Source organism: Chroicocephalus ridibundus, chromosome 3, assembly GCF_963924245.1.
Source record: "Chroicocephalus ridibundus chromosome 3, bChrRid1.1, whole genome shotgun sequence".
Classification (NCBI taxonomy): domain Eukaryota; kingdom Metazoa; phylum Chordata; class Aves; order Charadriiformes; family Laridae; genus Chroicocephalus; species Chroicocephalus ridibundus.
In genome coordinates, this window is record NC_086286.1 from 85,121,562 (window position 1) to 85,143,357 (window position 21,796).

Here is a 21,796-nt window from a genome sequence, read left to right on the forward strand (position 1 = left end):
TTGCTCCCAAGGAGACAAGCTATTTTTCCCCCATGGAGAAACTGCTCTGAAAAAAGTGAAAATCTGAAGTAAATAGTCAGAAATCATGCTGTGAATGCCCTAAAAGAAAAAAAAGGCGAAAAAAAATCCAGTTGCAAGTAATTCTTTCATTTTCTATATTGGATATTTTGCTTTCTTAGAGCAATACTTCATCACTTCTATAAAACACTGCAGTTCTAATTATTTGTAAAACACATCTTCTAACGACAGGTTTTCATACACATTTTGTAGATTTTGCAGAAAACCGTCAGTAAAATGAAAGACTTGGTTATCTATCACTAATACTCTTCATTCTCGTATATCTGTATCAGAAACATAACTAGTTTAGACACACGTTCTTCGTCTAGAGAGATAGTTGCAGAATCCTTGTATTTTAGGCATTTTAAAATCATGTTTCATTTTATGATTTTGGGACCCAAGTAAATCAAAAAGCACAACTGTATACTATATTTACTGCTCTCTTGTAACAAACAGAGAAAGCCTATATGGAGCAGCTGACTGAAATGACAAGACTGGTTATTAAGCTCTCAGAAGTGGAAAACATTCTTTCAAAGGCTCCTGATGAAGAGTCCGTTTTCAAGCAAGACCCTAAAAATGCTCTTGTCCAATTCATTAAGGTACCATACATCTCTGTGTTAGCTTCATAGGACAATTTTTGGGAAAAGAAATTATGTATCAGATTTTGTTTGGTGTAGGAAAAGAACTTATCACACAAACCTGGTAAGAGACTTAGTAAGTTTGTTTGTATTTATTTCAATGTTTCTGTTTTCTCAGGCTGTTGGTAGAACTTACAGTGGCCTTCAGACGCTCCCTGAGAAATCTGCCATGGTAGCCAAGGCTCTGGAGTATTTAGGTGATGTATTAAAGTATGTAAAACCTTATCTGAAGGTAAAAGGACCTCCAGAAGGTCTGCAGCTTACATATTGGATCATAGGTAATTATTTTGCAACCTCTTCTCTTTTAGGAAATAGTTTTAAGAGATCAGTAAAATGTGCCTTTTAATATTCTTTTTTTCTCTATACTGTCCATCTTAATGGTTTTAAAAAAGAAAAGTCACTAAGATGTTAGACATTTAATTTTCTTCCACTGATTTTTTTTTCTTTATCCTGATGTCTAACCTCCTTGTGCCTTTTTTTTTTTTTTTTAAATTACCTCTGCAAATGAGTATTTTCAAAAGTATGATGTTTTCATGTCTTTTACCACTGAAAACCACCCATTTTACCTAAACAAAACCAGAAACAATGACAAGGCAGTGAAGCAGTGTTACGACAGGCTACATCGTATTTACTGGAGTTATGATAGTGGACTGGTTGGCTTAGGAATGTGATTTGCTGCCTTTTAGAACTGCTTCTCTTGCATATAATTCAAATCTAGTATTTGTTCATTAAAGTGTGGAATCCCCGATAGGGTGGAAAAATAAGAGTGCTGTTTGGTATGAATAAATGAGCCAGTCTGACCCACTTACCTTTATGTACCTTAAACCTTATGTATCTTAAATGCAATTCATTATCTCTGTCTTTATATGCAGTGTATATCATGATTATGAGGAGTACAGTGGAAAGCATGACCAAGATGCAGAAAGTGCATCAAATGTAATGGAATTTGAATTTTGTAAAATATTTTACTTTTCTATTGCAAGACCTGCACATTTGAATGTATAAAGCACATGTCGAATTAAATGTTTTTAGATATCCAGGTGTTGGGTTGGAGCCCTGTAAAGTAATTTTAGATCGGTATTTTCCTTTCTGTCTTGCAGTAGGAAATGATTAATCTTCAGTGATGCTCTTGTGTGCAAGAAATTGGCCTTTCTTTTTAGTTAAGGAAACATAAAAAAGGTTTAAAAGAAAAAAAATGTTTAAGTGTGTTTCAATCACTTCTTCCCATTCAGTGGGCTCGTTAAATTATAAGGACAAAGCAAGAAACTTAACAAATCTAAACACCTCTTGTCTGTGGTCAGATTGTGTCTTCTACTGTCCCATACATCACAGCAGTGATAATAGGAGTACTTTTAGCAGGAACGAGCGTGTTTCTTTCAAAGCAGGAAGCTTAGACAACATTATTAGAAGTATTGTTAAGTGATCGTTCTCTTTCTCTATGATTGATCATTGTGTTTTCTTTCACTCCACAAGATTAATGTTGTTTTGCGTTGTTTTTAGAGATGGTAATGGATGACTTTTATAGATTAATAATATCTTGTAACAGCCTACTTTTGATCTTTCATTATTTTCAAAGTCTTAAGCATATTTTCTTGGGTTATTCCTGTACTTTCAACCCAGCAAACTTTCTTGCTTCTAATTAAATATAAATTTAAGAATGTCTGTGGGAACTGCTACATAGGAATCTTGTTTTATTTAATCTGTATTTTGAGTATTAACACTCAGGAGTACGGAGTTATTTTCTCAAGAAAAATTACACCTCACCTGCAATAAAGATGTTTTTCAAAGTCAGGGTATTTACACATCAACACCTTTTTACCGTTTTTTTGCAACTCAAGAGCAAGATCTTAAAACTGACTCAAAGCTGCGCAAGTGATACGTTAATGTGTTGAAAACTAGAAAGATGTTCTCTGAGGCTCTCATTTTGGGGCCTGAGTGTCCACAAAGATCTGGAGAGACCGTGCTGCTTTAATGAATTTGTCTGCCCCTTGTTCTTTTTAATTTGCCAAATTAGATGCATTAAATACAATTGGAAGGATACCTAATGTTTTCCTGACATTGAATCGCTGTGTTAGTACTTGCTGATGTGGGCACAGTGGTATTAGACAAATGTGAAGGGAAGGCAAAGGCAGCATCTCTCTGTAAAGTGTGATGGATGCACACAGTGAGGTAAATGTTTAAGTCCATGTGTGCTAATTGCAGTAGTGTTATGTATCAAGTTTAGTTAATTTTTCTGCAGGGATGTGAGAGACTGTCCTTTCTTTGCATAACTGTACTTTTCCTAAAGCAGGTTCACTTGCTTAAAAACTTGTAATTGTAATGTATTGAATCAATTTAGTACTTTTATTTTGCTGAACTGCAAATGGACTTTGAGCTGTCTTGACTGGGCTTTTTCTAAGGGGATGTCATGGAATGAGAACGTGAGAGTTAGACATTTCAGTTGCTGTTGCTACTCTCGCGTTATCTAATTGAACATAATTGCCTCTTTAGGCTTGCTTTTTTTTTTTCCAGGCTGTAAATGGCTTTGGTTTTTCTTGAGTGTTTTTTGTTTGTTTGTTTGTTTTCTTCAACAGGATGTCTGGTAAAGTTCTGGGCACCGATACTGGCTACTTCCAAAGCGCAGCAACTCTTGTTCCGCATCGTGGATTGCTTACTGCTGCCGCACTCTGTGCTCCAGCAGGACAAAGAGCTGCCTGTGGCTTTGCTGTCTGCCATTCGGGAAAGCCTACCTCTTTATCTTCAGGTAAGTATCTGAACTCTGTTATCAGCAGACAAATGTATCTTCAGGAAAAGATTCATATTGCACAGGGTGTTTTCTTTTTCCCTAATCAAAACAAGCATTGACTGAATTTAAAGAAGCAGCAAGAGGAGTTTTTTCTTCTTGTAGAAGTGGAAGGGAAAATGCCACCCCGTTGGCTTTCCTCTCGTTGCATGCAGCTATGCTGTGGTGCACTCCAGAGCTGCTAGTCTATTCACTGTATATAGAAAGCTTTTAGCCAGCCTGCTGTTTACACTGGTCTCTGATGTGAGGGGTTTCTGAAGCAGTGGATCAAATACTCATAATATGTAGCAAGACGCTTGTTGAGATGACAGAGCAAACAAATGTTTTAAATCATCCTCGACTTGGCTAACTGTAGATAATTAAAGATGAGCTACTCTTTTTTCGTTGCTCTTAGCAACGAAAGACAGTCCTCTTCCTGTCATGGCACTCTTTTATCTTAATAGTTTGAGAATATCTTTTGCTGAATCAAGTTCCTGGTGCTTACACTCTTACGTGACTAAAGCCTTCTTGCCCATTATTCGTGTTATTCTTCTCTTGGCTTAACTATCACTCTTGAAACTCCGTAAGGCTAGTTCATGCTGCAGAAAGACGCTAATTCCAGATGATGAGGAAGAGAAAAGAATATATTTTTTAAATAAATAAGTTGACATGTTTTTCCTTGGGTCTTTTTTGCTGACTGTTTTCCCTTCCCTCTTAGTCTTCACTTTGATTGCAGTCTTAACAGATTACGTTACAGGATCGTATTGTGAAACAATGCAGTGGTGACATTGTAAACATCCCTCAGACTTATTCCTTTCAAAAGTTGCGTTGTGATCAATGGCATCTCATATGGAAGTGAATATGATAACGTAATGATGTGCAGAATACGACTTGCTTTGCTGCTCTGTAGGTATTTTCAGAAGCTATATATACGTGTAGGACTATCTGGACACTGATATTACCACAGAGTGTGACTGTCTGCTTGCTAATTTAGTATTTCAGTCAGAGAGCACTTTTTCGCTGTAGTCTGCACGTACGGATGTAGTCTTAAGATGAAGCCACTCAAGTTGGCTTTGAAGTCCGAGTGTTGTGGACCCTTGTTTCCTGTTCTCTTTGTCATTCTCAGACTTCCTGACCTCACTGTCATACTCTTCAGCAGTCTGCTGCGTAGTCCATGTGCTTTCTGGCTAAGCTGGATGATCTTATTGACCAAATAGGTTTTCTTAGACAAATGCTGCTTCTAGAAAACCAGTAATTCTTTAATTTGACAAACACTTTTGGGGAGAGAAAACAAAGACGACAAGACTTATTTTTCCTATTTCAATGTGGAACATCTGCATTTTATTAGTTGTTTGTATTTACAAAGTTCTAACATTTTTAAGTGCTTTGAAGTGCTTTATTCATTCCAAAAGGCTTCCTTCCCCTTTATTTGGGAAAGTGGAAGAGTTCTGATTTAGGATCAACTCAAAATGAAAATATTTCAATATCAGTTAAAAAAATATTCTCTTAGGGCTGCATCTGACCTCTTTTGAGATTAAATAGATTCTAGGCACTCTCTGACTTCTCAAGTTATTGTTTCACAGTTGGCTTAAGCCAAGTTGGCTTGAGGCTAAATTCATTCCCTTTCACCCCTACATGTGTTTCCCATTTAATTTGCTTTTAATGATTCTGTGAATATGAGATGACTGCAATTTGAGTCGATTCAGCTAATAGCTAGCCCCACAAAACAAAAAAACAAACCCCCCCAAACCCAAATGGGCTTATCAGAAAAGTGATAAAACAGGAAAGCATGTAAACATGGTGGGAGGAAAGACAGGGAAACAGCATTGTCTGGAAATAAGCCCACTTTGACTAACTTAAGGTACTGGTGAGATGTGTGATCGGACTCCTTGGATGGCTGCTTTATGTCTGGTGACCATTCCTGGAGGTGGAGCGGTGGTATTTTAGTGCAGGACCCTTAATTCACCCTAATGTTAGGCAAACCTTGTTCTGTAGATCTGTCCCTGTTAATACTCTAGTTTACAACTTAATCCCTTGGCAGTTACATGAAAATAAAGAAATGGTAATTTGGAGACCATGCAAAATATCTTCTTATACATGCAAATTCTTTATTCATAGTCAAAGCATAAAAGCCCTTGAGTAGCATTTCTACTCAGAGGTCTTTTCAATTCCTTTTTTTCTTTCCAGTCTTCTGAAAAGTTCCAAGCTCCATCTCAATCTTTTCTTCTTTTCTTGTCCTGAATTCTCTTTCTTCAGCTTCTTCAGTGTGGGTTGCTCCTCCTTTGTCCAAAAAACCTCCTTAGATCTCAGAAAACATCTTAGTTTGCAAGCAATGGTTTGCAAAACTTCTCTTTCCAGAGATTCCAACAACTAATCTTAATGTGGTTTATTTGATCCTTTTATGTGGGTTTAGAAAGGATTTGAAATCAATCTTAGTAGAAGGTAACTAATTTCACATTGATTGATGCAGAAATCTTAGTAAATCCTATAGAATTCCTGAATTGTAGAGAAAAAGATGGCCCAAACACTTGCATTCCCAGCCTAATGGTAGTGCAGCTGGCCACACAACTTGGGCAGCAGGCTTAAAAACAATGTTGTTGTCACTGTGCTGTACTAAGAGAGGGCATTGCCTTTGTTTGTCACCCTATAATGACGGAGGCCAATTTTTCGTCTTTTAGGACAACACACGAAGCTCCTTCTCTCTCCGCAACATAGTTGGAATAGTTTATTACTACCTTCAAAATTCAGCAAAACTGCTGGCTGTATCCCACCCTCCCTCATCCCGTGGCCCCCAGCCTACAGGTTTATTTTTAATAGATCAAAATTACAGGCTTTGTTTAATTTTACACAAGAGCAAATAGTCAAATGCTCTAATTAAGACTAGACGTTGCATTTCTCTCTCGTCAATTCAGACTGACTGTGTTTAGTTTGTTATATTTGTGTTTACGGTATATATAAATTTGGGCTATACAGTTGTGTCTTTTGGCAGCTATTGGCAACTGGTCTGTTCTCCGCAGTAGTTTGAACTTCTCTAGAAGTTGTTTTTCAAACATACTCACTGAGGCTGCCTTGTTAAAATAGCTTAGCTCTAGCAACTTTTAAATTCTTTTTTTTTTTCTTGCCTAAAGGGTTACTGTATAGATACTATTACTTCCACTGTTTATCATCTGTTTTATCATAGAATCATAGAATTTGTTGGGTTGGAAGGGACCTTAAAGATCATCTGGTTCCAACCCCCTGCCATGGGCAGGGACACCTCCCACTAGACCAGGCTGCTCAAAGCCGCATCCAGCCTGGCCTTGAACACTTCCAGGGATGGGGCATCCACAGCTTCTCTGGGCAACCTGTGCCAGTGCCTAATCACCCTTACAGTAAAGAATTTCTTCCTGATTTACAATCTAAATCTACCCTCTTCCAGTTTAAAACCATTACCTGTCGTCCTATCAATACACTCCCTGATAAAGAGTCCCTCCCCATCTCTCCTGTAGGCCCCCTTTAGGTACTGGAAGGCCGCTATAAGGTCTCCCCGGAGCCTTCTCTTCTCCAGGCTGAACAACCCCAACTCTCTCAGCCTGTCTGCATAGGAGAGGTGCTCCAGCCCTCTGAGCATCTTCGTGGCCCTCCGCTGGACCCGTTACAACAGGTCCATGTCCTTCTTGTGCTGAGGACTCCAGAGCTGGATGCAGTACTCCAGGTGGGGTCTCTCTCACTAGGGCGGAGTAGAGGGGCAGAATCACCTCCCTTGACCTGCTGGCCACGCTGCTTTTGATGCAGCCCAGGATGCGGTTGGCTTTCTGAGCTGCAAATGCGCATTGACTGCTCATGTTGAGTTTTTCATCAACCCACGCCCCCGGGTCCTTTTCCTCGGGGCTGCTCTCAATCCATTCTCTGCCCATGCTGTATTTGTGCTTGGGATTGCCCCTGCTCATGTGCAGGACCTTGCACTTGGCCTTGTTAAACTTCATGAGATTGGCAGGGGCCCATGACTCAAGCCTGTTCAGGTCCCTCTGGATGGCGTCCCTTCCTCCAGAGTGTTGACCTCTCCACCTCCACACAGCTTGCTGTTGTCATCAAACTTGCTGAGGGTGCACTCAATCCCACTGTCCATGTCAACGACAAAGATGTTAAAGAGCGCAGGTCCCAATACCAAGCCCTGAGGGATGCCCCTTGTCACTGGTCTCCATTTAGATATCGAGCCGCTGATCACATCTCTTTGAGTGTGACCATACAGCCAGTTCCTTATCTGCCAAGTGGTCTATCCATCAAATCCATATCTCTCCAATTTAGAGACCAGGATGTCATGCAGGACAGTGTCATATGCTTTGTACAAGTCCATGTAGATGATCATATTTGATGACCTAGGAAAGATTTTGCTGGGATATATCAAAACTGTCCTCAGAGTTGTCTGAATGACAGACTTCAGCAAGTAAAGCATGAAGAACATGAATGAACGGACATTTTATAATTTTATGGGACTGTTCTTAATTATGAGATAGTAAGGCATGTAAAATGTAACATTAGATATTTTGCCATTGTAAAAAGAAATTGAGTTGATTTGTGTGTTAGTGGAAATTTGAGAGCAGTTTGCTCTTGGATAGATTGCTCTTGGATAGATTTCTTGGAGAATGATTCGGAGGGAATTTGGTACACATTTAGCAGTAATATGGGAAAGAACTGAAGTGGTGTACAGAACTTAGAGAAGAAATAGTAGTTTAAATATATCTTGTGGTGTAGGTGAATGGAGTAAGCATAATATGCCTAATGGTGGGAAAGGCAAGGTACCTTGCTTGATTTATCAGCATTAATCCTGTCCAAACACAGAAGATAGTTGATTTCTGTCTAAATACAGGAGAGTGGCGAAAGAGCTTAATTCTAAATAGTGCTTGGCACATACATTTTCCAGTGATTTTAATGGGCCTGTGCAGGCTCAGCATTTGTCAGAGATCAGACCTTAAAAGCCCTCCTGTGAGCCACATCTGTGGTCCAATATTTGAGCAAGCTTATTAATACGTTTTGTGAATTATAGTATGTGTTTAATAGGAATTGTACAACATTAATTGGTGAACAGCAGATTTATTCCAACAGCAGGACTGATATTATAAGTCATCATTAGGTGCCTTGGCATTTCTGCAGTGCATAGTTCCAGTAATCCATACTAATCGGTTCTTTGCTCTCCAGGTGATTTACAGATATATGGATAAATCAGAAGAAAGAGGCAGCTCTGGCCACAAAAGGTTCCTGCAGTGAACACGCACAGGAATCAGTTGCCTTTCTGCTGAAATGAGAAGCAGATGTTGTCATGCCCCTCTGCTCCCCTTAAAATGTCTGGGGTTTTTGGTTTTGGGTTTTGTTTGTTTGTCTTTTTTTAACCTCAGAAGATGGAGTTAAGAAGAAGTTAAGAAGAAAAGAGCAGCTCTATCAACCCTTTAAAATCCATCTGCTATGTAGGGATTGTCCTAGGGGGCTGATGTGATTGATTTCAGATCTCTGGTCCAGAATTGCAGTCCAGTAGCATGTGTTTCTTTTCTCTCTCATGTGAACAGTAGCTTCCTTCATCTCTGTTAATTACCAGTAGGATTTAAAAGCAAAAAGTTCCATGTGATTCCCTTGTAATCACATCCTTGGCCAGTGCTGCCTAGGATATTTTGCCATTGCACTCGGAGATTTGCAGCTACTGTCCTGTTGGTAATTTATCCGTTGTGGCACTTGGGATGTGGCATTGTCAGATCTTGTGCTGGTCTGTTGCTCTCTGCACTTTGTAAGAAAAGGAGGAGTCCAAAATAAAGAACACGGTGTTGAGCTAAGGCTAAAGTCAATGGGCCTTCACGTCCAAAAGAGAAACCCAGGTTCCTCTCTGGAAACCTTTAGGGAACAGGGTCAAAGGTCTGATGGTTCTTCCCTGAAGAGCTTTGATGCTGTAGATGTGCCCTTCACGTGTGATGGGCATGGATTTTTCTACTATGTAGAAGAGAAGGCTTTTTTCGCTTGGGTTGCTTTTCCTGACAACATGGAGGGTAATTTTTCTCACTGTTGTCTTGCTGGACAAAAGAATTTGGATCTTGGAAGCCCTTGGTGCTAATCTTGTAACTTTCGTTAGGAAAAATGATGAGGATCCTCCTTATTGAAGAGAGACTTCTGGTATTACTACGTGGTTTTAAAAATTTCGCCTTTTTTGAGAGGCAGCATCTCTGCATGGCCCACCAAAAAGGAACCTAGAATCCTTTCTAAAGAAAACATTAGGTTACACAAAAAAGGGGTTTTCTGTGTTTTATAATTGCTTCTTAAGTTAACAGCTCTCATTACAGGGTTCCAAGAGCTCTCTCTATCCTCATCAAATACCTAAAGGAAAAAAATCACTAGTTAACATATGTCCTTTTTTTCCTCTCTAGTCAAGAAGAGTATCTTTCAGTAATGCTCTTGACAGGATTTTGTTTTACTTATTCCTTTCCATCTTTTCCAGATTACATCTCTCTCCATCCCACATCCCAGAAAATTAGAATCAGTTTACTTCAACTCGAAAAATGAAAATGCTTTTACGAGTGATCAGGCTAGGTTTGTTGATTCATCTTTGAATGAAACTATTAGAATGTCTGCAAAAATTAGTCAGTGTTCCTTCAGATATCTAAATTCTAATATTTTTTGCTTTTTATCGCACCTATTAAGTATCTTTAAGATCATTTCTTAAAAACGGTAACTCTTACTATTTAATAATGATTGATTTTTTTCTGTCTTTTCTTGATACTATGTAGCATTTGCGAATCCTCAGTTTGAAGAACTGTCTCATTTTAGTAATTATTGTTAGTACTTCACAGGTGTTTATGTTTTTCATGTATTCCTGCAGGTGTCCTCTGTAAGGTTGTGATGTTCTTTGTGTCCCTTTTATCAGATAGATTAATACACTTTCTCCCAGGTTTGGGTTTTTTTTTTTCAGTGAGTGCCAGCTCCGATTTGGGGATTATGGAATATTTTCTGTCTTTTTGTAAGAGCTGCAGTACAGAAATCACAGACAACTCTTCTTTATGCCTGCTGCAACATCTTATTGAAAACACCACACAGTCAAGCTTGCATACTAAATAATCTGTCATCTGTAACAGCCTCTCTGAGTCTGCTACTTGCCAAGTGGTGTTTTTTAAGAATTCTGATATAGCAGCAGCTGCTCTTTCCTACAAAATTTTGCTGTATGTGCACAAAAGGAGGAGAGAATCTGAACCGTTTATCAAAGCCCCGGTTCAGGAAGCGTGGTTTTTCTCATTGGGACTTACCAAGATTACCAAGGAGCTCTAGAAGTATGGGAAGTTAAACCCTAACCAAACGTGTCTGTGTTCAAGAGGGCCACCTACAGCAAGTCTTCAGGCAGGTCCTGAAGCGCCTCATTTCCTGAAATCTCATGTTTCTTGCATTTGTTTACTGTGGAACCAAAAGTGGGAAGTCCCCCTTTCAAGACAGTGCCAAGAAGACCCTCAGCTATGCCTCAGCCTGCTTTTTTTTCCTGAAGGAATTGTTCTGTCACGTTCGCGCAGACCAGGTATAGACGAAAATCTTTTGGGGGAGGGACTGCGATGTGAAAAGCAACAGAAGTACTCTGTGTCAGTAGCTGGGGAACAAAAGCAGCTTGTCTTGAACCTTTCATTCATGTATTAGCTTACCTCAGCGACCATCAATATTCGGGCAGATACTCGTCCTACCAAAACTGGAGTCTGGATTGCAATGCTAGTGGAAGTTTGAAGTACTGTTGTAGTTGCTGTCTAGGGAACTCTGTGCTTGAACTTCTTTTATGCCATTATTCTTGTTGGACAAAACTATTGTGAAAACTGGGATTTCTCAAGAGGCTTCTGTTTGTGTGCTGGCTGTGACTCTTGTGATAGGAGATCACTGGAGGTTTTTTTGGTTTTTTAGTGATTTGTTCTTCTACCTTTCAGTAATCAAAGGCAGGGGAAGGAAACTCTTAACTTTCTCTCGCAGCAACTCGTACCAGTAAGAAGAATACTCTTTCTTCAGAGACGTACCCTGTGTATGTTGTATAACTATGGGTAGTGTGCAGATAGGCACTTTCTGGGCAAGTACTTTCATTATAGATTTTCCTCTGGATCAATATAGCTTATATTGGATAAATCACAGCAGTTTTAGCCTTATCTTAAGCAGATTGTAAAAAAACCCCTCTAAATCCCTTATAAAGGGTGCGTAATTTGCCCTAATTTGTTCACACTGTAAGCAAAATGCTTCTTGTCAGACCACAATTCTAAGTGCTCATCTTTCTGCTCTGTCGGTTGTACAAAAATTTCACCCATTGCTGTACAAACAGATGCGGTATTCTCTCTCTCTTTAGAAATCGTACCTGACTAGTATGCTTTGTTAGACCACGTACAGAGTTGAAAAAGAAATGAGGAGCTCTTGGGCACAGAAACACTTCTCAGGTTTGAAATGCCAAGGTTTTATTTCAAATTTGAAGGGGAGCTTTCGTGTCCCAAAGCTTATCTTCCAATATATTAATTAGTCTAGTAAAAGATTTTCTCTGCTTTGCAAGCCTTGCTCTGGCTCTGTCTTCATTTATAGACCATCATATCTGCAGCAAATTACTGATGCTTGTTTGTCATGCAGTAGTTATTCTTTGTGCAGCAGTTTACACAGCGTGTAGCAAGTATTTAGCCTACAGTTGTTTAAGATTTATTCAAAAGTATTGTTAAAAATTTATTCAGTTTCTCACTTTTTAAAATTTTCTTCTACAGGGCCTGTCCTTTATATGTTGTCAGTCCCAAACACAGGGTGCTTATTTAAATCAACTGCTTGGGAGCATTATTCAACAGTATTTTGGACGATTTCTCCCTTCTTCTCCGACTGCGCTTGGAGCGGGACAGCATCCTATGCTGACTGCTTTATGCACTTCCATTACAGCCTCCCAGATGCTACGGCTACGGAAGACCACTCTGCATGTCATAAAGTAAGGACCAGCAACGTAAAAAAAAAACAAACCACCACTTATTCAGATTTCAAAAATAGCTAATGAGAAAGGGAATGCCACTGTTTTCTTCTCAGTAACTGATAGTTTGGCTGTGGGAAGAGCCTGTGAGCTGCTGGGCAGGGAACAGAGGAAGGGCAATGTGTATAGAGCAGGAGAGTAAAACTGGGAAGACTAGTGAGAGTCACTGAGGATGGAGGTCCTAGACTATAAAATATCATAGGAGGCTGCACGAAAAGCAAGTATTTTTCTAGAAAAATTGCACTCCAATATACAGCATCGTATATTTGCATCTCAGGCTGTGTTTAGGGTCACAGAGTCGTAGTGCCGCTTATAGTTGCCACAGTTACCTGTACACGGGAGGCCTCATTGCTCTTGTTATAAATGTCAGGGTATTGTATTTTTCTGTGTTAAAGAGTGTGTATGCATGTTGATTAAGAGAATTTTAGTGTTGATCTTAGATAAATATGATAGGCAATCCTGTAAGTCAAGCCTAAGGGAGTGAATTAAGATTTCACAATCTTAGTTCTGACATGTTTTTAACTTATAAATGCTCAAACTTCGTCATCTTACTAAAGTTATTTGTGAATGTGCGCGCGCACGTGTGAATTTTAAGATGGATAGTGGAAAGTAAGTTCTGAAAGTGTAAGGCACTCGGTGATTCGTAAGACATGAAACGTTCCTTAGAAGTGAGCAGCAGGCTGATTTGCAAACTGTTGGGTGGTCAGGAGGCAGTCACTTAGGTCTATACATAAATACGTATAGAGTTTGCTAGTTCGTCAGCTGTTCAGTAGTGTGAAAGCTACTGAATCTCTTGCTGCTGCGCAGAGGAAGCTGAACCACATGGTCAGGGGTCTATTATCCAGGTCAGGGAACAGTTTTAGTGGAAGAGCACCCCTGAAAAAAATTTGTGTGAAATTTTCATAGTAAATTAATGGGATAGAAGATTTCGGAGTTGCTAATATTAAAGTGAGTAAGATCCCATGATACAAGAAACATAGAAGTTAAGTATTACAACTTTCATTTACCAAGTTATACCAGTGCTTTGAAGCTGTGCAATGAAATGCTCAGATCTCTGAAAGTCAGGTTTCATTTCAACGTTGTAGAAACAGGCCGTGGTAAGTTTTCAACAAGGATAGTGGATTTAATGATGCATTGCTCAGTAAACGTGCATGCCTCGTTTGGGTAGCTGATGGTACCTAATATTAAACGTCTAAAAAGTTATTTTGAAGGTTCTGGGAGCGCTTTTGCTAACTGATTGATGAATAAATGCTGCGCTTTCTTTTTACCTGCACCCTTCTCCTGAATGCTTCAATTTAAATTTATTGTCTTCAAACTTCAGTAAAGTAATTTGTAATGTCAAACCAACAGTAGTCCTGATTCTTGTATCCTTTTGTGGAAAAATAACAAATCAAGCCGTTCAGATTGGAACGCTCAATGGGCGCGATGCCAAAATTTGCTCTTGTTGCAGATTGACAGGTCAACTTTTATCTATGTGACAAATTTTATACTGGAGATGATGATGTTAATTCTGACGGAGCAAAAGCAGACTTTGGCTGTCCCGTTACAACATACTGTTAACAAAAATAAAACAACAGTAGCAGTATCACAGCAGAGCCGTTATCATATTGCAAGTTGGATTGTGAGTTGACGAAAGCACATAAAGCTAAATAAAGGAATTGAACAACAGTTGTGTTTTGGGTGTTGTTTTAGGGTCTTAGAATCTGGACTCCTCCCTTTATTCAGTTATTTTGTGAAGCTGCCTTTGTATTTTAACTTTTATGGTCTCACTTGGCTTTTTAACTATAATTATGAAAGCTGTTATTCCTCACTTCCCTCTCAACAGAAGAGTCAGAAGGCATCACTGTCCTCTGATAAATTGGGAGTCTTTTCTTGAGACCAAGACAAATAGAAGCCATTAGTTGAGCCTAGATAAAGAGAGAAATCTAGGTAATAGGCCTCCTGCTGAAATATCACAAAGTTATTTTAAGGTGTACAGTGCTTGCATTGAATGGGAAAAACCCACAAATTATCGACTCTGCTTTGGTTTGCTTTGTCTTCCCAGTGAAAACTACATGCAGTTCAAAGGTAACGCTCCACCTCCTCGCTTGGCCTCCGTTCTCGCTTTCGTTCTTGACGTACTTCAGAGAACCCAGAGCACTGAACTATGTGACATTGACTTGGTTCTCCCGGCCGTGTTGAAATGCATGGTGTTGGTTAACGAGCTACAAGGTGAGCTGCTTCTTTGCTTTAAATACATTTCTGCACACCTGTAAGATTTTTGTGCTGCTGAGCATCTTTCATCTCAATATTTAAGACTCTCAGATGAGTTGAATGAGATACTTTGGCTGGATAATCTGGACAAGCTTTCTTTTGTCATTAACTGGTCTGAGACTTCTGTTTCCATGAGATGGAGAAATCCTGCCTTCTTTTGCTCTCTCATGAACTAATGATCGGTTTCTCAGGAATCTGAAAAGCATTTTCTTTCTCCCCATCCTTCCCATCTCATTTCTCCCAGGCTTGGTAACTGTGGAAATTTTCTTGCACCTAAAGGTTTGAGACTAAATAAGACTAGCGTATGTTCTCCCCATAGAGGCATTATAAATGGATTAAAAGTAGCATATTGCTCTCTGAAGGCATCTTTGAGTCTTCTTTCTTCTTTTAGCATGCTTTGTTTGGTAGTGAGAGCTTCTTTATTTTTAGCTTCTTAAAAAATGAAGCTCTCTGTTCACCCCACAGTTGCATAATGAATGTGCGTGTGTGCCTAAGCTCAAAATTTCCACTTCTTGCTGCCAGTAGAGGCATTAAGCGAAATGGGGATTCACCTCTTGACTTCTCCTGGGAATTTTGTCTAGTGAAGTACTTTTTTGATTCTGGCCTGTAAAAGTTTCCAGGACAAGATAGGCTTGGGAAATTAGCTGAATCATCACACACCTTTCTTCCCCCTTTTGCCATCACAGTCATTTCAGCCTGAAGCTGAAAGTACCTAAAGGACCTACTTTGCAATGTGCCGCTGTAGCCCCCAGCTAGACAGGGCTCCATCACACCCTTGTAGAAAAGTCCTTGGCAGACCAGTTCCACAGTCATAAAGGAAGACCTGCATCTTGCAACTTGAGTATTGATTTGGAAAAAATTAGAAACTGTGGGGTTTTGTGGAGGGTTGGTTTTTTCCCCCTTAAAAAAAGACGTAGGGTGGCTTCCAGAACAATACCCACCACTGAAAACAAGGAGCAGATCTATATAGCTTTGGGCAGGATATAATGCCATGACTCCTTTTCTTTAATTCAAATAGGAATGATTAAATAAACAGAACTGAAATTTAAATAAAATCTCTATTTCCACTAAGTGTGTGTGTCTCTGCTTTAAGAGACCATAGCGTACTTAAAAATCTGTATGTTTAAAGGATAATGGTGGTGAAAATAAGACTTTTGCATAAATCTGTGGTTCATTCTGTTCTTTATAGGCAATCTAACTAACTGCTCTCACAGTCATTTCCCTTGCATCAAAGTAAGATAAACCCTTTTTCTTTTCTCATTTAAAAATTGTAGTCTTCATGAAAGACATTCTCCAGATGGTCAGTTCAAGAGCTCTGTGTGAATCTTGTGATTTTTCTTTTACAGTTAAAAAAATATCTACAGACATTCTACAGTACGTGGTAGAAGGCTGCCAAGTAGGGTCAGGAGGAGAACGTGCCACCCAGCTGACTTCTGTATTTAGGTAACCAGAAAATATGCCAATTGGCAGTGAAGCTACCGCAAGCCAATTGACAGCAAACATGTTTTTTGAAAATAACTAATTATCCTTAAGATACTGCATTGTCACTTGTTTATGGTATTTAAATAACGGTATTTTTGGCACTGATTTTAAACATAGCTTGGCCAAAAAGCCAGAGAAAAAAAGTAGAAGAGAGAAACGTACCTGCTTTCTGAGGGATTAGGTACCGTTTTAAAGGTATTTAATAGAGAGGTATGTTGCTGCTGCAATGGGAAGAACTCCTCACGGATGGTGGCTTTCAGCGTTGGGTGCTGTGAAAGATGTGCATGCCTAATTTGAAGTGCATAAAATAGAGATCAAATCCTCATATATAATAAGCTTAGCTTTTTTTTTTTTTTTAAATCAATTGGATTTTGTAACAAATAAGTAATAGATTATTATCAAGTAAATTATACTTATTCCATAGCTCTGCAAAATGAATCCAGTAGAAGAACTGCATGAGCTGAGACCCGGAGACATTTTGCACCCCTAAGCCCTGGTGCTGTACCGGGTGGTGTCTAGACGAAAGCTCCGGAGAGACCCACTGAAATAAGAGTGGACGTCTGTGGGCAGTGCCGGTCCATACACGATCCATCACGTTCACGGGATGTGTCATCCCGAGGGTGTTACTTCTGATTCGAATGTAATCTCTCATCTTTAAAGACCTCAAACCCTCAGGAAGACAAACGGCTGCGCTTCCGTCCAGTGGTCTGCCCTGCTTAAGATCCAGTGGAGATTTATACGAAATGCCAACATAATTTCTGCAGACTTGAATCTAGATCCCTTGTTTTGCTGATTTTTTTTTTTATTATTATTTATTATTTTTTATTAAATAACAAATTCCTGTTGTAGTTTTGCATTCAGACACGTTACAAAGTCAAGTGCTCTGGAACAGGTCAGCCCTGGTGAAACAGCAGCAGAATCTGACAATTTGCTCGAAAAGAAACGTGTGGGATTTTTAGCATCAGCCTCCAAAAGCGTGGCTTCGTTTAAAGAAAGTATTCTGTGTAGAGTGTTTCAGTGCAACAATATGAAAATTGCCACGCAGCCAGATTGCTTGTTCTGATTAGACTCTTCAGTTGTTGTTGGCACGTTCTGCGCATCTAGTTTTGACCTTGCATTAAATGCCTGTGTCCCCCCCTCAGGCAGTTTATCCAGGACTATACTGCAGTGTACGATCACCGGGTTTTCAGCATCCTAGAAACAGTGGCGGTCTTGGATCCGACGTTAGTTACCAGCCTGATTCCCACAATCACACAGTCTCTGAAGGATTCGGAGCACAAACAAGGCCTTGGAAGAAATGCCGCACAGAGGTTTGATTTTATTTTTTTTTTTTTTTAATTTAATATTGGTTTTTGACAGTATGCAGTAGAGGTTTATTCTCTTGAAAGAAAGCAATGTTAGACAGCAGCACAGATACTCAAAAATGAGTTAGTTTAAGTGTGTTCAGCCAGAAATCTCCCTTCGCTCAGGCCTTTCATGGTTTTAAGCCGTCTATATTTGCTAAATATTTTCAGAGATGTTTTGACACTACGGTCTTACAGACTGCTGTAGAATTTATGCTGAGCCGAGTGGCCTCTGCTCACTACACTGTACATTGCAAAACAGAATAAAGAAGAATTCCTGCCCCAAAGAATTTTCCTGTCAGTCCCTCTTGTAGAGGACTTTATGGGCCGTATGTAAAATTATGGTATAATTGGGTATGATCTGAGATGCTTGGAAAAGAACTAGCTGTAGCGCTTAATTTCAAGAGTTGTCTCATAATATAAACACAGGACGGTTGTGGGTGTCCGGAAAAGGCTGGCCTCCTCTCTCCCGTAGGCACAGCAGACTCGCGCTTCCTCCGTTTGCCCTTCAAGAAGTTAGGTCAGAAATATTTGACTTGTGAATCCCTCTAGTGTTAGGAGGAGATGGCCCATGAGGCGAGCAGCTCCGCACAGATGCTGGTGTCTCTGGGTGCAGATGCAGCACTGAAGACTCAGGAGGCTCTGCCCAGGGTGGCACCCGAGCCAAAAGGGCTCCTCCTGTTAGTTCTGCTCACTGGAAGGCTGGGCCCTGACCCTCGTGTGCTCTGGGCAAGGAACTGCCCTCGCTGTTCGCACTAATGCACGTACTGGGGCTACCCAAAGGGTAGGAGCCTACTCATCCCCCGGGCTGAAGAAGGCATGAGGTGTGTGTCTCCAGGGCCTGGGCTATAAAAAAAAAACCCACCCAAAAGACAGAGTTGTGCAAGAATGTAACTCAAGAGATGGTAAAAAGGGTAGTCAAAAGGTGTTGATTCTCCATTTAATAAAAAATATATTTAACTCATTTGTAATTATGTTATTCAGTTTGTATTATCTGCTACCAACAACTAGATTTGCTTTTATTGAAGGGAATTCAACCAAGGTCAGGCTGAACTACCATTATACACAGGATTTTCACACTACCTGCTTTTAATCTTTTGATAATGTATTTTGTAGCCAACTTTCATATTTTTCACACTGTTAATTCATCCCTTCACCTACAAAATATGAAAAAAGCAGGTTGTTTCAACTTCCTGAAATATATACCTGGAAATTACTGAAGAGCTAAATTTTTTAGCCTCATCACTTAATGTATACATTATCTAATCTGTCATCGATGTTTTGTATTAATAATTTGTATTTAGAATGTGCTCCATTACCCAGCAGTCTAAAATGATCCATGAACACTGCATTGTAAGAACACTAATAACCGATTTTCTCTCTTCAGTCCTGGCCACTAAATAACATTATAATAACATATTCTGTCCAATTACTGTAGACGTTAAAGTGCAAACCTATATATATAAAAGGAACAAAGTTCAGAAGTTGCATTAGGTGCTTATAAAGTGGTGATGTCCAGTGCTGTTATTGCAAGGAACTAGTATGAAAACTGCAGTTTTGTTTGCTCAAGTTAATTTTTCATGACAAAGATAGATAATTAGAATAGACCTAAATGTCAGAGGCAGTACTTTACCAATAATTATATTGTCTAGGTTGGAGAGTATTAGAATGAACTTGAGGTGAAAAGCCTCGTCAACACATACGCACGCTTCTGGAAAATCCACTTGAGTGACAGTCGCCTTCTGAATTTGAGGTCTATTTTAAAACAAAGGTCATTGCCCTTTGTTGAGGGTGATGGTCTAAGTCTGTGTCGCTCCCAGTCTGCACCCTAGCGCCGGTGGCTCGCATCACTGTGCTGCAGCGTGAGTCACAGAGAGATTTCTTACGCAGAAATGAGATAGCAAACATGATGAAGTCTGAATGCCAATCTCATCTAAGGCTGGGAAACTCCGTGTTTTAAAATAGAAGATTTCTATTTCACAGCAGTTTCCTAAGCAAGTAGACTTCTGAGCATCTTCACTACGTTTCCAGCTGTAAACAATGCAGTCCTTAGTCTTCTTCCAACCTGGCGATGCTAAAAATTCACAGTAAACAAAGCACTTGAATGGATGGGGAAGGGGAAGAAGGGAAGTTACTGTGTTTTAATAACCCAGTATGTAAACAATGTGCTTGGGAATTATGCGCTTTTACTCCTAGGATGTGTGACATTGTTTAAGTAACATGGTACATTTCTTTTGGTTTTTTTTCAACAGAGAAGCCTATAAAAGACTCTTATCTTACCTCACAGAGGCTGGACAAAACGAGATACAAAAACTGGAAAATGAGACAGGTTAGCAGTGATTAATCCGTTCCTCTGGAATGTTCTGACGCTGTCGATAACCTAAACCTACACGCTACGACACACCAGCCAAGTTCGTCATAATGGCAATACATTTCTCAATTTTGTAGCATTTTTTAAATAATTTCTGCGGTATTTGAATATTGTCATGCATCAGAAGAGTAACTCTCAATACGCTGTTGAACGGCGACTGAAAGATACAGCAAATTTATGCCATTAAAATGTCTATAGGAGCAGAGCCTGTATTGCAACATACGAGGTAGGATTTCAAAGAATCGAAGTAATTTCACAACTCCATTCACATTGAGCAAGACCTGACCCTCTCAATGCTGTACTTTTGAAAATCTTATTCAGTATGTTCTTAAGAAAATCGTAACTTTGTAATTTTTAATTTATTATTTTAGTAGAATGAGGAAAAAAACTCGTACTGAACTTGTTGAATGCAGTGCATTCACCAGGAGTTGCACCCGTGTGATAGAGCTCTCCTTTGTTAAGCTGTCATTTGTTAAGCTTGTGTAATGTTGCACAAAATGTATATAGCTGTCTTAACCTTCCACCTCTATTAAAACATTGAAGTCTTTCAGATTCCAGTGTAAAATCTCTTCTGTTGTCTTTGTGGGTAAGATAAGAAAAGGTAGGTTCACATTTCCTGTTCTTTTCAGTACTACGTTCTTAAAATTAACCCATAATTTCCAGTGATCCCACGCTTTTTTTGTTAGTCATGACACTGTTAATTATCCGTTTAGTTTAGACTAGGTGTAAATGGTGTGAGAAAAAAGAAGAGAGGACAAGACTTCCAAAGAAAATACTCATTTGGGGAATTTATTCCATTTGATCATAGGTTAAGTAGTTATTCCTGTTTGCCTGGACCGTTGGATCTTTCAAATATTTTACTGTGCTATGGATTATCTTTTGGGTCTTTCCAGGACAGGTCTAGCTCTGTAACTTTTTCTACCTTTTTTTTTTTTTTTTTTTCCTAAAGTTCTCAGGAAACTTGCGTTAATGGCTGTGGTATTCACATTTTTCACTTCCCTCAATAACCTGTATTTCTGCAACTGCTTACTGGACTTTGGGAGTGGACTTTGTTGCTTTAACGGCAACACTGGTGAACAGGCTCCTTCCTTACTTTCGAAGTTATTCAAATTTTAACTTTATCACATTAATGGGAAGGAGAGATTATTTTTCTGTCTAATAGCTCCACAAAAAATCCCTAAAATCTTGTTCAGAGCAGCTTCTCTTTCGTTACAGTAATCTTATCAAGTCGAACTAGATAATCTTTTTGCCTAAATCGGCTGTCGTTACTTCAGATAATGCAGTAACTAAAAGCCTCTTTAGGCTACTTAATAGCGCAGAACGTGGAGGTTCTTTTCATTATGGAAGTGACTCATTGAACTTGCATTGTAGCTTCTTGTAAGCTTCTGTACCTGGGAGGAGTTTTATTAATCTCAGGAGGGTTGTGCTTCTAAAAAGCTTTTTTAAATAACTAAATTAATTAAATAAATAACCTCTCCAAGAGACATTAATCGAAATGTCTTCAAAATTTGAGTCCTACCACCCCCGCGGATTACAGAACGGATGTCTGGCTGTGGTATTACTTCCGGACAGTAAAGCCTTTGGCTTTTAAAGGCTAGAGCGGCTATTAGAACAAAACATTTACTGATGTGTTTAGTAGGTTGTTAAAGACATATTTAATACTATCCAGTGCTTGGAAGTTTCTGAAAACGCAACAGGGCTTTATGTAAACGCGTAGCGGCTCCTGGTGCATGAGAAACTAATTTAAGCAGTTTAGAAATTACCACTCTTCTCTGTCAAAAAGTTAATGCGAACAGAAATAAAGCATTTTGCAGCGTATTCATCCACCACTGCCGAACGGGCAGTCTGGTTTGGGCCGATTATTTGGTATGGATATTTGCAGACGTGACTGACGGTTCTGCTGCCATTACTGAG

The 21,796-nt window shown here is 39.4% G+C and overlaps 1 protein-coding gene across 1 annotated transcript in view; it reads left to right on the forward strand.

Annotated features, from left to right (window-relative positions):
* MMS22L (MMS22 like, DNA repair protein) overlaps positions 1–21,125 on the forward strand; it is a 98,292-nt gene extending 77,167 nt beyond the window's left edge. Inside the window, exons 18-25 of the mRNA XM_063329919.1 lie at positions 514–656; positions 814–973; positions 3,269–3,438; positions 12,183–12,394; positions 14,478–14,644; positions 16,033–16,129; positions 17,311–17,478; positions 19,764–21,125. Coding sequence (XP_063185989.1) covers positions 514–656; positions 814–973; positions 3,269–3,438; positions 12,183–12,394; positions 14,478–14,644; positions 16,033–16,129; positions 17,311–17,478; positions 19,764–19,845 — 1,199 coding nt within the window. The 3' untranslated portion in view covers positions 19,846–21,125. The remainder of the gene's footprint in view (positions 1–513; positions 657–813; positions 974–3,268; positions 3,439–12,182; positions 12,395–14,477; positions 14,645–16,032; positions 16,130–17,310; positions 17,479–19,763) is intronic.
* Positions 21,126–21,796: the final 671 nt, after the last annotated feature.